Source organism: Merops nubicus, unplaced genomic scaffold (genome assembly GCF_000691845.1).
Source record: "Merops nubicus isolate BGI_N331 unplaced genomic scaffold, ASM69184v1 scaffold11999, whole genome shotgun sequence".
Classification (NCBI taxonomy): domain Eukaryota; kingdom Metazoa; phylum Chordata; class Aves; order Coraciiformes; family Meropidae; genus Merops; species Merops nubicus.
Genome location: NW_008630220.1, coordinates 24,858 through 47,155, shown reverse-complemented (window position 1 = coordinate 47,155; position 22,298 = coordinate 24,858). Strand labels below are relative to the sequence as shown.

The window sequence follows — 22,298 nt, the reverse complement described above, 5'->3', positions numbered from 1 at the left end:
GCAATTCTCCATTTCCAGGTTAGCCAAAAAGCCTCACAAGAGTAGTACAGGATGAGTTTATGCAAGAGGTGCTTCAGTACTTATGCCATCAGAGACAAAACCTTGGAAAGACTTTTTACTGGGTGATCAGTACAGTGAGAGTGAGACTCAAGCTTGTTGGAAAATGCTCCTCTTTTGATTCCTCTGCTCCCCTTCTGATTCATCAGAACAGACTGGTTAACTTTCCAGACAGGACACAAATCCCACTTTATATTCCTCTTCACTGTGGCCATGGAAATGTTACAGTTTGGGATGGAAAAGGTTAAAAATAGTCTTCACTTTTGGAGGAGAATTAACCTGCAGTTTTTTCTTTTACTTTTTCTGTGTTGTTGTTTTACATAAGTAGATACTGTTGCTTAAAGGTTACTCATAGTGTTAAAAATACCAGAGGCAGCCACTGAAAATGGTGCTTGATGTTTCCTACCTTCAGAATAGTTGCAGGCCTGAGACAAGGCTTGGCAGTGGGCCAGCATGGCAACCCGAGACACAGTGACCCCCATGACACTGCCCTCTTTGCTGGTCTTGTACTGCAGCAGAGAGAAAAGAAACACCAGGGCGTGACTCTGGATCCTACACATGAAGGAAATTAAACCACAGAATCCATATTAAATAAAATTTTGTTTCTCTAGAGCTGCTGGGACACACTCAAAGTACCTGCTGATGGAAAGGTACCAGCAAGATTCATGACAAGAAGACAGCTGGGCAGCAAAGGTGTTCAGGCCACTCCAGAGAGATCTGAGGATGGCAACTGAACGTGTCTGTGTTTGGGTCACTGCTGCTACTTCTCACAAATCTCCTCCTGCTCCCCTAAGTAAATCCAAAAGTCAATTTGTAATTTTAGAATAGCCAAATTACTGCAGCCAAGCTCCAAATGCTTTTGTTTTAAGCACTCCAGAAGCCTGTGCTAGCATGTAGATGATCTCAGAGAGCACAGTTGGCTCAATTACTCCCCTTCTGGAGCGAGAACAGCGCTCTCCAATTCATTCTGAGCAGCACTCAAGGCCACAAAGGTATTCAGAACTAAAAAAAGCTTCACAGCAGGTTGTACCCAGCACCAGACTTGTTTCAGTGCCTAGAAACTGGGAGGTTTGAGGCACTGAGGTGGAAGCATTATCCCTCTGGTGATTAGAACATTAAATTCAGCTCACGGAAACGACTCTCTATTCCCCATTCACTACTTACCTCAATATAGGCTGGCTCAGTTCCTGCTGCTGAGATGTTGGGCTGCCAGTCCTTAGGAGATTTGGAGAGATATTTTGAATCTGTCACAACCCATTTGAGTCTGGGCCAACCTAGAGCCAAAATTAAGTGATACATTAATATCAGTTTGTTTACTGAGGGATTTATATTCTGCAAGAATACACTAAACCCCCATGGTTGGTCCAAATTGAGTTACACAAGCAGAATACTGATCCAAGCCAAGCTACCAGCCAGAAGGTTCATCTCATTTCTCATCAGGGAGTTCAGTGGGCAACAAGGTACCTCCTCTAGGCAGGAAAGACCCCTGCAGTATTTCTAAATATAGCTTGCTGGATCATTAATAAAACTGCTTTTGAATCTGCCCAGCACCACTGAAGGGATCTGAGGACAACCCTGGCTTGTGTGGTGGGTTCATCCTGACTTCCAGAACGACACAGCAATTCTGGCAGCCACACAGATCAGTCTACAGCATATACACAAAGCCTCCAAAAGGTACACCACACTATCAGAGAAGTCCCTCCCTTGGCATCCAGACTTCTGATAAGCACCTTCAGACAGCTCAGCTGTAGCAGAAGTACAATCAAAAGCAAGTGTAGAACCCATCTAACCTTTAAACTGCACAATTTCTCCATTTTGGGTTTTTGGGAGCCCTTTCAGGCAGACTTCAGTGGTGAGAGCCAAAGCAATGCCACAGCTTCCCAGCAGAAATCCAATCTGCTGGCCACCAGCATCCTGAGGGAAGAGGGGGGAAAAAATCATAACTCTTTAAAAAGCACACAAATCCACTTTCCCCTTACCAAAATCCAAGGCTGGGTAATGCTCTGGTAACTGGATGATAACATCATGGGTCACATGAGGAGGGAAAAGAACTATGCATGGCCACTCTTGGTTTGTCCTTTTCCTTCCACATTCAATGCCTGGCAGTGGTTTGAGACTCCAAAGACAACCACTGGCTGGCAGGGCTGGACACACCCACTTCTAAGCTCATATGACTATGTATTTTGGAAGGTGATCTCCATGTCCAGCACCAAGGCCTGCTAGGTGAACATGGAGACACCTACAAGCCAAGAAAAGCCCAAAGGAAAATCACAAGCCATCAGAAAACCACAGAAGGGTTCCTTCAGCTTCTGCACACCGAGGTTGCTCTTTTCAATTTGTTTTGTTCAAAAAAAAATGAAACTATTATGTAACTGGGGATAGACTGCAGAGATTTGGTGCTTCTCAAAGGGAACTTTTTATACATTAAAAAAAAAAACTATGTTGGCAAGACTAAAATGCATTGGATGAGAAATGCACAGAAAACAAACACCCATGCCCAGCGTCTAGGCATGGAGCACACACCATTTGTGCTCATTAATGGAAGCCCAGATGCTTCAAAGAAGAATCATGAGGCAAAAAAAAAAGTGAAACATGTAATTACACTGAAATAACAAGGCCTCTCTTTCCTGAGAAACTCATTTCTATTTCACAATGATAAAAACACTGAAATGAGTGTTTTTAAGATGTGTTTTAAGAAATAGGATTGGGTAAATCCAGGGAGGAGTTTTAATTTTGTATTTGGTTGCTGTAGCAGTTGTCACGTTGCAGACAAAGGAAAGCAAAGCTCCACAGTATTACCAGACCAGTTCACCATTTCATTACCACCTCTCTTGCCATGTTTGCCATTATCCTCTTTCTTTTGTTTCCTCTTAGGAAATTCTATAGATTTAGACATTCTTGACATGGCAATAACATGGCAATATTGCAAAAATTCTGGTAAGGGTAAAGAAAACACTTTGTTGAGCAAAGAGTTACAAAAAGTGCCTCAAAGTCTTCAGAAATACTTCACACCCTCAGTCTCCAGCAAAGCCTGGCAGATGCTGAGCACGGTGGGAAATGAGACCCCCTTGCTACTGAGCAGAGGGCAGACTCACAGCATTGTCTGCACCCTAGCACTGATTTGCAATAACAGAATGAAGACCACAGCATTGGGCCGAATCGACCATTTCCAGCTACTCAGCACAGCTCTCTGGTCAATATTTTTTTCCATTTTTAAACAGCTATTCCAGGTTCACAAAGGACTTGGACACCGTGTTGCTACCGAGCTGCTAAGGCAGCAGTGGATGCTGAGAAACCCTTGCAGAGGTTGATGGTCTGACTTGGGTTTCATCCCACATCAGCCTACCACTCCTCTAAGATGCATCAACGTTACCTTTCTGGTAAGAGGTACCTCTATAGGCACTGGTATGACTTCTGCTAGGAGACAGCCGTAAAACGCCACCATGAACATGACTGGGTCGTTGTTGGGATAAACAAGGGCTACCTACAAGCCACACAAAAACGTTTTGTTAGCTGAAATGCAAAGAAAAATGGCAAAAGTTCAGAACCGGAGTGACTAGAAGATGGAAAACTTGGGGTTATTTCACATTCTACCACGGTGTTTCCCAGAGTGCTCTTTCTTCCCCGGAATATCTGGTCTGCGTGGGAGTTCCTCCTGCACCATTCCCTGACACACACAGAGCTCCGTGCTGCCCTCAGAGCTGCAGTGCTCCTCCTTAGATGTATTTCAAAGTCCAGAGCCGAGAAGATGCTTACAGAGGAGCCAGAAGGATTGAAAAAAATCACAGATGTTTCTTCCCAAAATAGCCTGTCCTTGGGGCAAGAGCCTCACTATTAAGACAGCAAGATTACAGTGACTGTGGTAAGTTAAAGACCCCTCCTCCAGACCCCTCTTTTCACTTTAGATGGAGAACCAGAGAGTCCCAAACTCATTACCCTATCTCCAGGTTTTAACACGGGTTCATTTTTGGTCCCCAGTTTATTAAGCAGTGTGTAGGCCAGCTTGAGACTTCTGCTCCACAATTTGCCTAGAACACAAAGAAGAGAGACTAGCACAATTCTAAATCAACCCAACATAAAAGAGACCATTTCACTTCTTGACTGACTTTTCCTGGCTACAGTCACTCCCCCCATTTCAGTTACACCACTCTGCCTACAACGTTCCCAAAACCCAGCAAGACATTTGCAACCACACTAAGACCAACAACTCTCTGTTCTATCCACTGCTGCTCCTCTGGAGCAGTCTAGCAATGGAAGCCAGGGCTCAGCTCACCATATGTGAGGGTATAAACTGGTTTTCCTGTAACATCCAGTGCTGTCAGACAGGGGCACTTGGCTTGTGTGGTGCCCCAGCGCTGCAGAGCCGCTTCTAAGGCAGGAGGCCAGTTACAAACCACTCCCAGGGGCTCCCCCTTGACAGGTGTCATCTGGCGTCCCTCTGGCTTGGGCTGGTTTGGGTCAGGCTGTGGAACTGAAGAAAATTCAATAATGTTTCCAGTTCATCTTTGCCCATTTGTTATCAGATGGTTCAGCTGGAAAGATGCACTGGAAACAAATGTTTTCCCCCATCGCCTTTAGGTTTAATGAGCCCCTTCATGTTTCATTTCCCAGGAAGCCCTGCACACAAAAACCCCATTGTGATCTCAGCCTTCTCTTAAGGTGCTAATAAAAGGTACTTAATATGACAGTAAGGAAGGTCACACAGAGTTGGAGAAAACAAAAACAATCTTATGAAATCAGGTAGTAATGAAACTACCAGCAAAGACAATCCCTTCTGGAAAACTGAAGTAGCCCAAGCAAATTAAGGGGTTTTAAAAATCTAGTAAATGTTTTTGTTAGTAAGTTTTAGCTACCATGAGAAGTTCAGCGTAGAGGAGGCCACTCAGAGCTCGGCAGTACAGTGAATGACTTCAAACATTGGGTTTCTATCAGCCTATCCATAAAGGCTACTCCTAGCTGCAAACAGAATCATGGAATGGGTGGGGTTGGAAGGCACCTGAAAGATCATCTAGGTCCAACCCCCCTGCCATGGGCTGGGACACCTTCAACCACAGCAGGTTACAGCTGCAAATGGTGAATCAGAGTAAACTTCAAAAGCAGGGGCATAAATAAATTCAGCACTGTGTGTATCTGTGTGCTCAGAACAAATGAACAACAAAAAACATTACTCGCTGCTATTACCTTCCACAATTTCTTCAAAATCATCCACAAAAAATTCTTTCAGGGGTGGCCTTTTAGGTCTTTTCAAGGTGTTAAGCAACTGCTGAATTTTCGTGGAGACTCTACTACTCACAGGAACACCTGGAGGGAAAGATTTTGTCTAATAAAAGTGTTCACCATGTCCATTAACATTGACACCTTACCTCCTTCCAGCGGAGGACACTTCTCTCACTGCACCCATGCACCCAGCTACTGCTTTCCCTTACCAAAGGCTGTGCCAGTGCAGGAGCACATTAGTATGGCCTAGATCAGTTCTGTACTAACCCAGAGGTCAGGAATACTAGTAATAGAAATTCGTTTTTAAAGCACTCACCCCCTCACAGAGGGTGGTTTCCCTCAGGCTCTGGCACACTGTCCTCGCTGTAAACCCACAGACCTGGGCCTGCCTGAGGCACTGATCTGGGGCAGTGCACCAGGACTCAGCCAGAGGGGGAGCATCAGTGCCACCCCTCTGCACAGAGGTCTGTGCCAACCAGATTGGTGAGCATTATCAGCTCAATGGCAGCTGAATTACATCATTTCATTCATCTTACCTTTCCCTTTGGGAATTCAAGAAGAAAAGGGTTTAAAAACAATTAGCCTACCTATGCATTTGTGATTTTTTTTTTCTTAGAAAGTGGTAGAGGAGAGCAAAGCCTGTTCTCTCAGCCATGATTCTCTCCAGTGCAGAACAGAGCAGACAGCTGCTGCAGCACGGGGCTGGGTGCCTGCCACACAGGAACGTGTTCACCCTGACGCCCTAACCGTGCCAAATTTGTGAAGTGGGATAAACTCCAGTCACGTGATTTGTCCTCCCAGCTCAAGTCCTTAACCCCATCCTAATTTCTGGGGGCTCTGCAACCTTCCCTACCATCAGCAGTGTCCATGAGGCTGGAGCGGTTCGATCCCTTGTGCATGCCTTTCACGATGCCCGACGGAGGGAGGTCGATGGCTGCTGGCCGTGCTGAGGAAGAGGAGGTAGTTGCTGTGACATCTGGGGGAACTGAGAAATTTTCTGAAGAAAGGGAGAAAATTGAGATAACAATTAACATGTACCTTTTATTATCGGATGGAACAAGCAAAGTGTCAAGTTACCTGGTACCAATAATCTTAAGAATTTAATGGGCAGGATGTGGGGGAGCTCTTATGAATGCTAAACACATCACTTCCTAAAGATTAAGCAGCTCTAGGAGGTGCACATTATCTGTTCTGGGAAACAGGAAACAAAGGCACAAGGTGAGTGGCTTTGTCCATGTCAGAAAACTGAGTCACCAAACCAAAATTCCTATTCTTGGTCTCTAACCTTCAACTCAAGCTCAATCTCTTGACCTCCAAAACGGTAATAAAAAAACCTGAGATCCACATGAGCTCTGAAATATTCCAAGCCCCAGAACAAAACCCTGCATCACTTAGGCAGGGATCCCTCTTGCTAGAATTATACTATTTGACTTTTTTGTCAGTAAGGGCTTTACTAACACAAACCACGTGGTAGGCTACTGACTAAAGCAGATCAGCAAAAAACCACATTGGCTTTAAATTTCTTCCAGTTCGGTGGCTAAACAGTATGAGCCTGTCCAGCAGCTAAATAATAAACTTCAATGGACAGAGCCAACTGGGTCTTGCTTTAGCTTTAAGTTGCAAGACACTGTTCTGCTTTTCAGATGAGTTTGTAGGCTCCAAAACTGCAAGTAACTCCAGGTACTTGAGTCATTCTCTCATCAGCTTTCTCTTAAGTAAGTTGTTTTTGCTTATGTGGGATTTCTTTATACAACACAGGAGGTTCAATCATATGATAGGGCAAGAATATTCTGTTCTAGCTTAACTGAACCAGCAACTGTTGCTTACAAAGGGGAAAAAAACCCAACAATTTTGAAACTATGTTGGCTTGTGCAGAGAGGGTTTGAAGGAAGTCAGACACTGAGTCATTCCCAGAGAGAGGTTTTTGGGGCTGATTCTCTGCATCCCTCTTTCCAAGGGAGGAATAAAAATAAATCTATTTCTGCATACCTTTGGAGACATGATGGCAAGGAATATTTCTCACGTATGGAACTTCTAAGATCACTGGGAAGGACCTTGATTTTGTACAGCTCCAAACATTTGCAGGACTTTTTACTGCTCTCTCCAAGGAGGTGGGATATTGTGTATGTGAGAGTTCCTACCCTTTTAAATTAAGTGTTAACACGGGACAAATGTGGCATCTACATGGGAAATAACAATTCTAACAAAGATTTAAAACTTCTGTTTTGCATAAAATACTAATTGTATTAGATTGCAGTTAGTCTGTAGGTAAAAGGCTAGATTACCTTAATTCATAACATAAGGTATTGTGGCTTTCTGTACCTTCCAATTAAAAACAGCCTCTCTGCTTCAAAGGCACGTTAATTATATATTGACTATATTTTATGGGCAATTTCCTCAGTTTTCCATTTCAGAAAACAACTTGCATCCCAGCAAATAAACAAACAAAAACAACAGCAATAAAAAAAAAAATAAGAGTCAAACAGTTAAAAACCACCAGCACTTCTATGCACTGCTTGCCCCAAACCAGTTAAGCAAAAGCAGAGAGCACACGAGCTACAGACACCTCCTGAGATGCAGTAAAATCCTCCACAGTGGGTAAAAAAGACAAACATACACAGAGCAAAAAACAAACTTTGCCATTTCAAACAGAAGCATCAGCAGCAAGGAGCACCTCAGAGCCTCAAAAAACTGAGCCTGGGGTATCCAGATCTGTAGATTTTGCTCCGTCTTCTCGCTCCCTGGACGCTCTTGATGATTTCTCAGACGAGTCATGAAAGATCTTTGCTAAACAGTTACTCTGCTATAACCATTTTTTTTCAATGACATGTTTATTTGTTCACTTATATGGCTGGTTTTGGTTCTCTCTCTTTTATCTAATGCAAACGATAAACCATTAGGGCTTAGAGCAAAGTGAGGATGTTAAAATGCAGCGTTTCCCCCGCTCCAGAGGCACAGACACCCCTCCAGTATCCAGCAGGACACAGATGCCACGTGCATACGGCAGCTCTGTACACACAGTAGCTTCAGACCACTGTAGACATAAGCAACACAAGGTACAGAAAGAAAGTTGTCCCTGCTGACCCTACTGATGCTGTCATTGCAGCCTCGGGGCTTTTCTACCTTGCTAAGCTCCTGCTCCCCACTTCCCCTTTTTCAATCAAATCAATATTCTGAAATTCTCAAGGGAACGAAAAAACCAAAACAAAACCAAACCCATGGTGATGGTGCAGCTCTGACAAACCCTAGCAAGTGCCATCAAAGCTAACTGGGCTCTCGATCCGAATTTCCCTCGTGTGATGGGACAACTCCAGCTTTACCAACACAATCTGAACTCGAAGCAATTTTTCTGTTCATACCCATCTCCTACCTATTCGAGTATTGGCAAATACATCAGCTAGTGACCCACTGGTCCCTTTGCCTTCTCCATGGGAAAGTGTAGAAGATGCTGATGAAGATGTGGATGACCCCTGAATAGATCGGTTGATCCAAGACTCAGCATTCTGTAAGCTCTGATGCAATGCAGCAGAAAGAGCAGCTTGGCGCCTTAGCGACCCCTCATCCTCGGATGCAGAAGACGTGTCTGTGTGGAAGCAGAAAAGAAAATCTAGCTGCTTAGGGAAAAGCACATGGCACTGAACATGCTCTCTTTCCAATTCACAGGTCAATGGCACAGGCTTGTAACATGAGCACCTTTTTTTCTCCACAAACGAGGTTACATTGGCCAAACCAGAAGTTCAAGCAGCAGACGTCTCCAGTGTGAACACATTCCCCCCGGGGGGTTTGCCCCTCTTTAATGCAGACACAAGATTCACCTCCTCAAACAAGTATCCTTCCCCAGGTTCTCCAAGTTTATTGGCTTATGACTTTTCCATTCATTATCCTATAATATCAGCTACTGTGTTGCCTAACTTGGGTAGTTCTGGAATGGAAAGCGAGGGGTCAGCAGCACGGTCCCAGCTGGGAATCCAGAGGGACAAAGCAGAATGCAGGGGCTGGGGAACAAAGGGGCCAAGGCCACGCAGAAAAGGCTTTTGTCTCCCACTCTAAATGGGTCCCTTTCAATTGCAGAAAACAAAATAACAACAACAACAACAAACCCGGAACATAACAGGGAAAAATATGAGAAGGAACTGCATCCTGTGTTTCTGAGGGAACAGATACCTCAGAATGCTCAGGCTGTGAACTAATTATGTATTTATCATGAAGAAAGACTCATCACATTGCATCTGAAGTTGTACAGTGCTACATATAAAGAGTCAGGCTTTGGCCTAAGATTTATGTGTTCTTCAAAGGGATTGCCTGCCTATACTCTGGCTGTAAATCAAACCATGTAATCATGTTCTACCTACTTGCCAAAGTGGAATGCAGTCACGAGCTGAAGCAAAAGGCTGGTTCTAGACAGAAGGTTATGTGCTAACCTTTATCTGTGCAGCACCCCCAGCTCAGAGCGTGCTCCAGTCCTGGACAAGTTAGTACAAAGCTGAGACCCAAGCGGACACAGGGAACGTGCATTTAGCCCCCAGAAGAAAGGAAAATCAAAAAGGAACTATGAAGAAAAAAAGGAGGTAAAAAAGAGCAGGTCTGAGGGAAGTGGCCTAGCAGAGCAGTTTCAGCGAGAGATATGAATTCACACTGAAATACAAATTCATCATCTTCAGATGACTTCGTCAACCCAAACGACTGTGATGCTTCTGCACAATGAGAGACAACAGAAAAGTCACTGCTGGAAACAACACACGTTCATTGTTAAGCCAGTGCATACAGCTGCTTGGAAACAGGGTTAGTAACATCTGAGGCACATGCACTGGAACAGACACCGTGTTATCCGGGGTGTTCTGATGCAGCCATTACATGGGAGGGCTTGGGAAGGAGAAGTCCTGTGAGCCATGGAATCCCACAGGACCCCCTCCAAGGTCCTTGCCCAGAAACATGCACTGCTGCAAATCCTTTTCCTTTCCCCAAACCAGGACACCTGAGTATTAAACCTTAGTAAGATCAAACTGTGAATTATTCAGCTGAAATAGGTGTGAGGGAAGCAACGGAAGAAGCCTTGGCCCAGGAAGCCTGCTCAGCTCTTGCCAATTGATTCTCTAGAAGCTCCCAGAAGAGGAGATGTTTTCACAGCCGTAACAGCAGCCCCCCAAAACCAGGCAAGGCCTCAAATGCAGCCAGAGAGCTGCAGGAATAAAACTACTACAGGTGTGCTGAAGAGCTGGAGTATCACAGCCTCCTGATCTGGAAACTGCTGTCAGTGCATACCGTTACCTCAGCCTCCACCCAGACACCAGCAAGAACCTAACCTGGGGGAGTGCAGGCATCAGCTGGGGACTGAACGAACGTGGACCGTCTCTTTGTTGGCATGGGCAGGGCCATCTTCTGCTCCTTGTGCTTCGCCAGGGCCGCCTGGACTGCTTCTGTGTGGATGTCTGAAACGTGGAAGTTCAGAGAGTCAGCTTTGCAACAGCAGAGGAAAAAGAAACCACACAAGGCTTCCTCGTGAGCAACCATTGCTGGACAGCTGGATTTATGCAACCCCCCCATTTTGCAGCACCTTCCCAAACAGCTACATTTTGCTGTCTCATGAGTAACATTTCCTTTTTCTTCTTTTTTTTTAATCAGGGTAACTAACTGAGGTTTCTAAAGTTAGCCAGCTAATAGCAGGGCCAGGTTTTTTTCAGTCTGGAATCTTCTGGATTAGTCATTATATTCTTGTGACTCCAGCAACTTTTATAGAAACTCCAACCTCACCAGACTGTTCCCCTCGACAAAATAACATAAGCTTGTGTCTAATTCAATGTATACAGCCCAGGTGCAACTCTGGTCTAAAAACTGACAAATTCTGAGCCAGTTGTCTGGTTTAGGAAAAACCTTATGTTCAAAAACCTGAATGGATGCAGATTTCCTGTAAATCTTGAAAGTGAGGCTGTAAATACATGCTGATTAAAACTGAAAGAGGCTAGGACGTGAGACTTCCATCCCTTTGCAAACATCCAGAACTCTTTAAAGGAAGACACATCACTGGTGATGAGAAGACAACTTATTAAAAAACTGCTGTGACAAGGGAGAGCTCATCTGTGTTAATTGCTCAGATTAATGTATTTTAATGATGCTTTCCCAGAAACCAGAAAATCAGGCTTTTCAAATGCTTTTTGAAACGGTGGCATATGACAGCAGCATTACTGCAGAAGGTCTGTTTGGTAGATTTCACTTGCCCTTGTGAGAAAAATGTTTAAATCTTGATTAATGTGAAGTGAAAAATGAAACTAGGTGGAAACAAATAGATGCCACCACCTTTTCCTCTCCTTAAGTGAAGAAGGACATCAACATAGTGCTGGTCAGCCACTTCTGCTGCTCTTTGGCAGTTCCTGAAGCACAGCTAGAGAAAGACAGCTCTGGCTGTCCAACTTTTTGCCCCCTTGATTTTCTGGCTTGAATGGAATTGTTCAATGCAAACAGTTCACAGAATGGAAAGCTTGTCTGTGGGTAAAAACATTCCACCAGCAGACAGAAAATAAGCTCAATTCCTTGAGAGGACACAGTATGTTCTTCCTCAGCAAGAGGAATGCCAGGAGAGCTCCTGCCCCTGCCCTTACCAGATCGATAACGTTCATCTCGGGCTCCCCCTGAGCGAGCTCGGTGAAATTTGGATGAGGAAGAGGATGAGGAAGATGCTGAGGCTGGAGTTGCAGATGGAACAGGCATTTGAGTTTTGGATTCCTTCTGTAATGCTGGATCAACCCCTGGAAAACAATCCACGATTCTCTGAGAGCAGGAAATAAAAGTAGCTTTTTTTTGACCATACTTTTCTCTTACCATATAATTACAGGATTTCCCCCTTTTTTCCCTTTTTTCTTTTTTGTAGCAAAGTGGATTTAATTAGTCTAAAAATACATCTCTCCAATTATACCCTAATCAGTTAAGATATACATGCCCCTCCTTTGACCTTACTCTTTTTTCCAGCTTTTTCCCTTTTAAGGGTTGTTGGGCACTTGGAGTAAGAGACAATTTACAGCAAATCTGAAGACATAACACACAACTTCACCTCATTTCAGTAACCTGGGTCCTGGATAAAGGGAGACAGAGTCACCTTTCAAAATCCCTTACAAATTACAAAAGCAAAGGGGGCAAGATGCAGACAGATCTTCATCTATGAAGCAGGAAATGAGGCAGGTAGCTCCTACACTTCCACACAGTCCTTTACACCAGCCTGCTTGTAGACACCACTGCTAAGGGCACCATGGGCACAGGGCTTTGACCGATGCAATAAGTCATTAGCCCAAATTTAGTCTGAGTTGTGAAGAAGGGCAAGCCCATAGGAAAATCCATGGAGAAGCTGGATTTGTTACTCAGTGTTCCACTGACCAGTGTGTGCTATCGACAGGAAAACCAATAATGCACCCGCGGCAAGAGCTGCTGCAGCTCACATTAACTACAACCCCAAAGAGACCTTCAGTTGTCCAGGTCCTGGTTCCTTTCAGCATGGCAAGTGGCTCTGCCATCCTGGAAAAGCTTGTGTTTCCCATAAATACAGAGAGCTGAATAGCTAATCTGATAGGAAATGATCATTTCACGTAATTCAGCGTGAGACATTGACAATAGTTGCTACTGGAGTCTCAATTCTAAACTGAATCTGTGAGTCAGTGGGAACTTCCTAAAAAGTAAACCCAAAAGGTCCTCCAGCTGTAATTACCTTCAAGTTGTCACCCGAAGTCATGTGAAAAGCAGAGCAATTGTCTCATCTAAATACGTGCCACTCGTCAATTCTCAGCGACGACCAAAGGGTGAGAGAAATGAAGAGGAAACCACAAAATCCTGGGCTCCAGTTCCAGTTACACCACTTTCCTGGCGTGTGGTTTTAGGTAAACAACTTCAGGCAAGCACCTCGAGCTCGGGGAACTGACAATACCAGCAAATCACACCTGACCAGTCCCAGAGATCTACAACCCTCTCCTGTGCCTCTCCAAAGAGCAAGAACATTAACTGAACGTTACAGCCAACTAACTACCCCCTTAGCCCCACATTATATGCTTTGGAAAAAAATCAAGACTATGGGCACACCATGCTCCTGGAGGAAGTTCTCTTACTAGGTGGCCTGGGAACATTTTCATAACTTTTTACCTCAAATTTGTAGTAATTCTGTTTGAGATATGGATGCTCAGTGGAGGTGAGGTACTGAGCTTCTGTACTAATGAGCCTTTAGACTATAAATAAAGGTTCTATTTTTTTTTATGTGATAGTTAAAAAAAAAACCTACCCTGCTAGCTAGAAATTCTCAAGTTGTATTAAGGGGACAAACCACTACTCCCCATTTTCCCTGGTATTTTTTTGGTTATCCTAACCTGTAACACGGAGTTCTGCACTTGCTCATCAAAACACAAGCAGCACCTTTGCAAAGACACCAGCAGCACAAAAGGTGAAATGGAAAAAGAAAAGAGACTTCTATGGTTTAGGTGCAGGAAGATCTGGACTTCAGAGCAAGATTTTCAATTCAAAATCTCAGATCACCCACAAGCAAAAGAATCAGGGTCTGTGTCCCCTTCCTGCCCTCCTGGAACGAGTTCCCCTTGAGAACTGCCCAACACTAAGGCAAAGATATGCTACAAAAATCAAACAAAAGTGTTTTCCTTCGATCCAAAGACAAGACAGCTGAGAAGAAAAGCTTAATGCTTTCTGATCACTTGAGTATTTAGGAATTCAAGCACCCACTAGATGTCAGCAGCAGATTTATCACTATTTTTAATGAATTATTAAATCCCTATTCGGTTCTCTCCTAAGTCTTACAAAAGCATCTCCCCTGCTCTGCAGGGCTTCACAAGGCAAACGTGACACTCCGTTTACAAAGGGATCAAGTGTGTCTGGAAGTGACATGACACACCAAGAGTGTTTAAACATTTTGCTGTGACATAATAACAGGTTACAGCAGCCTCACAAAGCACCCAGGCACCCATCAGGGAGAGCGTGTGGAGCTGCAGGAAATCACAGTTACACAACACAGCAGAGCCTGGCAGGTGACAGGTGACTTATTTCCCATTCCCTTTGGAATAATCCTGCTACAGCTGCAGCTTCTGCTGGCAGCAACTAAATCCATGGAGACGTGAAAAATAACTTGCTTCAGGTTTGCTTTAGAAGAATATTTTTTAATTGGCCTGAGTTTTTCAAGCAGAGCTGAGTGCTCTGTGATCTCTCTGTTTGGGTGAAGAGGTTCAGGGGTTTAGAGATTCAGAGACTTCTTTTCCAACAAAGATTTTTAGATTAAAAGAATCATTATGAGCATCACGTACGATCAACAGGGATAAATGTTTGCATTAATAACAAGGACAGAAAGTGCTAGATTCACCTGGCAGAAGAGAAGCAGCTGGCAAACCTGTTATTCTGCTGGTTTGCATACAGAACTGAACACAAATGCCTTGAAACAAGGTGATATTTTCAAGCTACCTGTCTGTGGAGATCTTGTAAATAAAACCCTCAGTTCCCTGGGGTTTACAAGTCAGCCTGACCAGAGCTTCCAGAGACAGGACAGCCTCACTCAGCAGCAGGCCTGAGCTCACTGGGCTTTGGAGATTCAGGAGTTACTAACTGGATGGATCTCAGTTCTGCCCTGTACAAGACACCAAGGAACAATTCAGGTGCTCTATCGATTTACTCCTGGATATTGTTTCAAAGATGGAGAAATTTATTTCCTAGAGTCAAGTGATAAGCTTTATTTGCAATTCTGATGTCCACCAGACTGAATAAGGAAGAAGAGAATTCCCTGTTTGTGGTGGCTGCAAGTCAGATCTTGCAAATTGGTGAAACTTTCTGAACAACACTAAGCTGGAACACGTGTGCCTGATTTACAGGTTTAGACAAAGCTGTCTTATCACTGGTTACTGTTCCACATTAGCTCCCATTCGAAATAATGTGATGCTGAAATACTGGGGGGAGGAGAAGAAAAAATAAAAATAGTAAAACTTTCCAGTCAGGTTCTTTCTGGGCAGTCCAGAGCATGCAGAGTGACAGGAAGGATCTTTTGAGATGTGAAATATAAGACAGCCCACTTGGGAAGCACAGAAGAAACACCTCCCTTCCAAAGTGCAATGATTTCAAAGATATAACACACTCAAGTAACAGCATCTCAAGTTCCCACCTTGTGCTATACATGAGTAACATGAAGAGGAAAAAAATAACAAAACAGTTTAACAGCTAAAATCCACAGATTGGTTAAATTAGCTCCAAATTATATCAATCTCAACAGGTTTACAAGCACATTACTCCTGTCTTCCAGCACCCTTCCCTGAGGTACTGGAATACAAAACCCACCAGATCACATTCATCTTACCTTGCCAATAAAAACAGTAAGCACTCCAGTGTTCTCCTAGCTCATTTCAAATTCTTAACTTCTTTTTCATCATCATGAGAATAGAGAACAGGAGCAAGAGCATGCCAGCAGGTACAGAGAAAGGTCCTGACAGTCAATCAGTGCTTAATGAAGATAATTTCCTTTACACATTAGCAGAGGAACCAAATGCATTATCTTAAATAGAAGAGAACTGCTCTCTGCCAGCAAGCAGCCTGTGTTGGAGGGCTGCTAATCTTGGCAGGAGGCATTACTGCATCTCATTCCTGCATCTGCACTGTTTGAGCTGAGAAGCTCTAAGTGCTTTTCCAGATTTGCAGCAACTAACTGGGACAGGAGCTCTGTCTCCAGGCAGCTTACCTGTGGTCTGCAGCAAGATCCACTTCCAAGAAGTGGTTAGTTACACCATCAGTAAGTAGCAAACTAGTTTGAGCATCCAAAAAAAGCATTTTGCAAACCAGCAAAGATGAGTGTTGGATCACATCTTTTAAAACAGGCACAAACCCACTCGGTCCTCACAAATGAGGGTGACTAGAAAACACCAGTGTTATTCCAATCAATGCAATACCTCAAAGCACTGAGACTCTCCCTCTGTTTCAAAAGGGAACTCAGGGTTTAGGTGCAGTTCCTGGCAGCCAGAGACACGGAGGGGAGGGCAGGGTGGCTGCTTTCCTCTCCTGGGGGGCTACTCAGCAGTGTGACATGACACGAGCACGTCTGTCCTCCCCCCTTGGGTTTGGGCAACCATGAAATCTGCACAACTTAACGTGCACGACCTGGGAAGCTGCTGGCAGTACTTTCTTGCAAGCCTCTCTGTGCAGCAGCCAGCACGTGTCGGTGGAGCAGCCCCTCTGATACCACAGCCCCACCACCTCAGCAGGTTCCAGTGACAAAAATGGATGTGGCACCAGGAAAATATGTATCTTTAGGTAATTAACACTGTTGCCTTAACTCTAGAATAACGAGGCAAGCTCCCAGAGGCAAGGGGAAGGGAGCAGGGCTTTAGCAATAAGAACCTCCCAAATGATAACACTAACATGCCCTGACATGTCGAGGGACCAACCTTTGTCTCATTTCCCATCTGTGGAATGGAGACAACACACCAGTAACCCCAGGAAGGGGCTTTGAGAAATGTAATGCACTAACTGCAGGAGTAAATCCTTTTTCTTTTCTGGTTGTGGACTACATTAATTTTCTGCTCGTTATAACGAGGTGACCTGATTCTGAATCCCTCACACATGACTTCAACAGGCTTTTTACACGAGGAGATTCCCAGACAGAGGGGCAGCTGGATCTAAGGTATAGGAAAAGCTGGAGGGCTGAGTCAGAGCAGCAGTCAAAATGCTGCCTTAATTGGTGACCTCCTATCAGCCTGAGCCTCTTCCTGAACTTTGGCTCATTCTGCAGCTTTCCCTAGCACGACAATGAAAATAGCAGGGCCTCAGACAGGCTGGCCAAACACTTCCCCCCCCCCTCCTAATTAAACATTTTCTGAAACAAACCAAACGTGTGTGTATAGTGGCAAACATGAAGGGCAAAGATCAGGTGGTCAGAAGGGAAGCGACTAACTTGTAGAGCTTCAGCCTCCATCAGACTCCAGGACAAAAGGAAGTCTGCCAAGAAGGCACCTGAACACAGGAAAGGATTCCACATTTCCTCCTAGGCCTCCAGCTCTCCACTGGTCCAGATGCTGGACTGGGAGACTGTAAAACCTGCTTAACTAACATCTACTTACAAGGAGCATAAATAGGCATTAGTCACGTGTATTACTTTCTGGTTTCTTTAAATAACAGGAACAGATCTGATACAAGGGCAGCAACTGAGTCCTCAGAGATTGGGATCAGAGCCTGGCCCAGGGAGGCAGCCCTCAGTACTCAAAGAGCTGTTTGTAGCAGTATCTCAAATTTGAAGGCTAAAAAAGCAATTTTTGCTTGCCTTGCTCCCTTCAGCACATTAGTTCAGGCTGTTCTTTTATATCCAAAGCACCCAGGACAAGAGAACAGGCACCAGCTTTAGCTGAACACGCAGGCAAAGCCAAGCTGGGATGGAGGAGAGCTGGAGGAGCTCTGGGGCAGCAGAGTCTCCCAGTGACCACACAGCAGTGGCAGAGCTCTTTTCCATTCCCCCAGCAGCTGCCTGGAGTGAGCTGCTGCATTTCCAGGGAAGAGCTGTGCCGAGGCTCTCCCCAGCGGGTGCACTGCTAATGGTCAATAAATGCACTTCCAGCCTTCACTCTTTCTTCCACTTTTTGGCAGTACTTTAGTCTCAGTAAATTACAGTAAGTCGAGTCACGACTGCCTGCCATACCCATTTAATCCCCAAACTGCTAAGAGCCAGACACATTAGTTTTTAATGGTTCAGCCTATCAGTAGGGCCATTATTTTGGGTAAGCATCCCCATAATAATTATTAGGCTTACTTTCAGCCACGTCCTTCAGTTTACAATTATATGTAATTATCCTACAATCAGCTCTGCTGCTGAGATCTTTGAACCAAAAGAAACAGATGTAAACGAAGTGCACGAATTCAGCTATTCTGGTACAATAAAACAACAATTATAAAAATTCTAGTGTTTCACCAACAAGGAATTAAGATGGCTGAAAAGATCCAGTACAAACTCTGCAGTTAAGCCAGTTTAAAGGTTTCAAAAATGATTCTTGAGGACCTCACATTTCACAATTGAGTCAGAGCCCTTGAGATGCCAGCTGACAAGGGAGCAGGATATGATTTATCCACGTGGAGATAAAGACAGGGCACACACAGTGTTGGAACACACAGCTCTCTACAGAGACCTGCCAAACAGCTCCAGATCTACCAGGAATCCCTGGAGCTCAACACAAGCATGCAAAAGGCAAAACACTGCCCGTGACTTCAGGGCATCCAGGCTCCCTCCACAGGAAGGAACCACACCAAAGAGTCGTTCAGAGTGGGCCCATGAAGTCTCAGTGCTCTAATCCACAGCCCCCTTCAACACCAAGGTTATGGAGAATTCGTAAGGCAGCTGAAACAAGCACCTACCTTGGGCTTGTGGAACGTAGGGAGCCAGGAGCTTTGCTCTCTTCTTCTCATACCCCTTTTGTGTGATGTCCCCTAAAAGGAAGAAAGGAAAACTCCTTTAACCAGGTCCTCACTTTCCAGTTTGAAGTCTGTTTGCTTTTCTTTACAGTGACATGAAGGTTTCACCTGAACACAGCAACGCATACGCAGAAGAAAACCTGAAACCAAATAACTGTGAGGACATCATGATTTCAAAGCCTCCATATTACAGAGCTTCTGGAGTTCCCCTTGGGATCAGAGATATACACTACTTAAATGCAACAATTTGAATCAGAACAGCTATCTAAATTGAATATCAAAACACTGAACACCTAAAAAAGGGAAGGTTGCAGTGCATGAGAATATTCTGTAGCCACAAAGCCAGCTTAGGCTAACAAAATGGAATAATTCCCAAACAACAGGGTGAAGGCAAAGTGCAAATTCACAGCCTCGTCTTTAAGCAAATTGAGAACAACTTTTAGCAAATGAAGTGAACCCACTACAGGAGCTGTTTAGGGCACCTCCAAAAACTGGAGGGAGGATAAAGAGTCAACTGGTAGATCACTGCCCAGCAAGCACACCCCGTGGTCCAGAAAATCTGACTTTTATCCAGTCTTATCTGATAGTCACCAAAAGCGAGCTAGAGGGCTGTGGGGTTTTTAGCCTGGTAGGAGCTGTGACTCCACTGTTTGCTCACGGGTAGAAGCACACAGGAGATGGATGCTTGAGTTCCCCGGAAGCAAAAACTCCAGAAGAGAATAAGTATTACTAAACTTTTCCCTTTTTTACAGAACTAATCTGTCTGATCCTGGAGATGAACCATCTGGCTGCCGTCTTTTGTTTTAATTTCTCACATTACATCCGAACCACAAGAAAGACTGAAACCTTGAAGGGATTAAAACAAAAAGCCCTGCAGCATTTCAAGCCTTTTTGCAGCCTGACCTGCACTCCTAACCTCTTATCTCTTGGGGCCAAAAGATTGGAAGTGATCAGACACAGAGCAATAAGAAAACTATTATTTGATATTGCTTCTCAAGTCAAAATTAAACCCCTGTTTGCGTTACAAGACGACCCAGTGGTCGCACACAGCATCTTTTCTTTGCCTTTAGCCTGATTATTGCAAGGCAAGAGAGCATTAGACACTGAGCAGCCCACTGCATTTGCTGCCTGACAGCATCCTCCTGCCAGACACTTCCAGCCTGATCTGGAGAGCCACGTCAGAAAAGGTGATTAAAGGGTTTAGGCTCTAAGCCTCCCAACACAACCAGCGTCTCTGCTAAAGCATTCCAGCCAACTGGCTAGTTTGGTTCTCAAGGTGATTTTGCAGTACAGAAAAGCTTGGCAAGGGCCTGGACTTCACTCCTTTGTGCTGGACAGTCAAACCTCAGTCATCTGCAACGCCCAGCCTGGGAGTTTTGGGGCTGGAGTGGGCACTTGCACTACGTTTGCACACAACATTTTATCTCACTCCTCTTATACTACGCTTGAGTCAGGCCCCAACAAGTCCAAACAAATCCAGCAACTGAAAATTAGAATGTCCACGAAGCACTGAAATGCCAAGCAAAGCATTCATCTCAACGCTTGGTTGCAATACATAGCTCAGTGAAATTAATCCAGCTCACAGGAAAGGTATGCTGCCAAAGTGCACCTTCCAAAAAAGAGCTGCACAAAGACTCCACGCCAAAAAGGGCAACGTTGCCATCGACTGCACGAGCTACAGGGTCCACCAGCTTTTTTTTTTTGGCAGTTTTAGTTTGCTGTACTTGTTCCTTTGGGTAGCAGATGGTGACTCCCACTGCAGGAAAACCAGCCCCGCGTGGACAGGGTGAGGGAGTTCTCCCTATAAGCCAGCCCACAGGTTTGTTTGTAGCTTGTTATACTGTGATTAATTTCTCCACAAGATGTAATTGGACTCTTGGCATTGGTGGTTACACACTGTATGTAATGAAATGTGTGCCACAGAAAATGGTTGGAATTACTAAGGAGTACCAGTCCATTATGAACAAACACCAGCACACTCTGTCTAAGTGGTAGTAGCATCACGTTCTCTGGGATGTACTGGGAAGCAAAGAATTTGCTCTGATCACTTCCTCCCTGCTAACATCCCACCAATAAAGCAAACCTGCCCTCAGAGGAATCCAGGCACTAGAGTTCACATGTGGAAACGTGAAGCTGAGGGCAGAGACTGCTGCAAAACAAGAAGGTAACTTGGTCCAAAAGACTCTTTGTAAACTTAACTACCACATGATGCATTTAATTTATATTATTGCTTGAAAAAAGGATTCTCTGAGCATAAAAATTAGCATAAGCTAATTAAAAAAAAAAGCAACAAGCCTATTTGGCAAGAGCAGGAAAGTTCCAACTTGCAAAATTCAAGCAACAGAAACAAGGGTGAGAAATTCCTGGGGTTTCCCTGCAGCACAGTGTCTTCCCTCTGCTGAATTTCCAAGTAGGATTTGGTTAAAATCCATCAATCCATAAATCAATCGACCATTCTTGTGACAAACAGGTTGACAGTCTCAAGCACCTGCCTACAGGATTAGGGAATTTTTAGCTCAGCACTACTGAAGTGGAACCAGGCAGTAGGGACTGGAAAGGTTCAAAGAACCCAAACCAGAGTTCTTTATTCATGGACAGGCATCCACGCAGGTTGGAAGCAGAATACAAGGATCTGAAGTAAAGCTCCAGCAATGGGACTAAAGCTCAGAACAGAAGCTCGTGTGTAGCTATGGGTGACAGATGTAAAGTCATCTCAATAAAACGATGATCTGATTACCACAGCCACAGCAGTTGTGCCCAAATGGGCACCTCCAGTCTCAGGAGCAGGTGTCCCTTTCATACACTGCAGGAATGGGATGAAATTATTGCACAAAGCCTCTTCTCTCCAGTCATACAAAGTTCAAATTTGGTATCAATCCACTAAAAGAGAAACCAAAGGTTCACTAAGAAAGAAATTTTCTTTCTTTCACCCTATTCCCTCTCTGCTGATCTACAGGAAATGGAAATGGCCAGACCCGAAGATCAACGTGGACTTCCTCACTGAGTATCATAAATTACTACAACAGGAAGAGAACTGAGACAATAGGACTGCAATCTCAAGCACCATTCACTCCTGCTACATAAACCTGGTAAATCACCCACCCTGCTTCCATAAATCAAAAGCTTTGTGACACTTGGTGTGCTAAATTCTTCCACGTAGCCAAAATACAACCCAAGAACCACAACCCCCCTCTCCATGGATGTGAGGCACAGCACTACAAAGAAAGCATTAGCAAAGCAAATGAGAGCTGACAACTTAGCTTTAAAATGGTGCTAGTGTTTGTGCATTCCTAGGAAAGAAATTACAAACAAAAACACTTACTGCTGAGCCATTCCCTTGGCCCTCTCCCAGCTCCAACTGTTCCTGTGCAGTTGTTGCCTACGTTTACCCGTATCCCAAGCTAGTCACGGTTGTGTCTCTACACGCCAAGGAAACAGGAGTCTTCCCAAAAGAAACCAAAGCTGCAGTTTCTTTTCAGGCAAGACCCTTTTGCCACAACCAGCTTGGTATGTTGTGATCCCTCCTGGCGTCTCCAAAGCCAGGAATCTTTAGGGTTTGGTGGGTTTTTTTTGAATGGACACATGAGAGTGAGCGAAGCTGCTGATGCAGC

General features: G+C 44.5%; 1 protein-coding gene across 1 annotated transcript in view; it reads right to left on the bottom strand.

Annotated features, from left to right (window-relative positions):
• Window positions 1–22,051, bottom strand: part of DIP2B (DIP2 disco-interacting protein 2 homolog B (Drosophila)) — a gene marked incomplete at its 3' end in the record, with an annotated part of 37,518 nt that extends 15,467 nt beyond the window's left edge. Inside the window, exons 1-13 of the mRNA XM_008947206.1 lie at window positions 22,030–22,051; window positions 18,631–18,702; window positions 11,871–12,017; window positions 10,578–10,703; window positions 8,645–8,857; window positions 6,128–6,271; window positions 5,239–5,358; window positions 4,331–4,528; window positions 3,994–4,085; window positions 3,431–3,541; window positions 1,848–1,971; window positions 1,222–1,331; window positions 464–566 (exon numbers count right to left, since the gene is read on the bottom strand). Coding sequence (XP_008945454.1) covers window positions 464–566; window positions 1,222–1,331; window positions 1,848–1,971; window positions 3,431–3,541; window positions 3,994–4,085; window positions 4,331–4,528; window positions 5,239–5,358; window positions 6,128–6,271; window positions 8,645–8,857; window positions 10,578–10,703; window positions 11,871–11,979 — 1,450 coding nt within the window. The remainder of the gene's footprint in view (window positions 1–463; window positions 567–1,221; window positions 1,332–1,847; window positions 1,972–3,430; window positions 3,542–3,993; window positions 4,086–4,330; window positions 4,529–5,238; window positions 5,359–6,127; window positions 6,272–8,644; window positions 8,858–10,577; window positions 10,704–11,870; window positions 12,018–18,630; window positions 18,703–22,029) is intronic.
• Window positions 22,052–22,298: the final 247 nt, after the last annotated feature.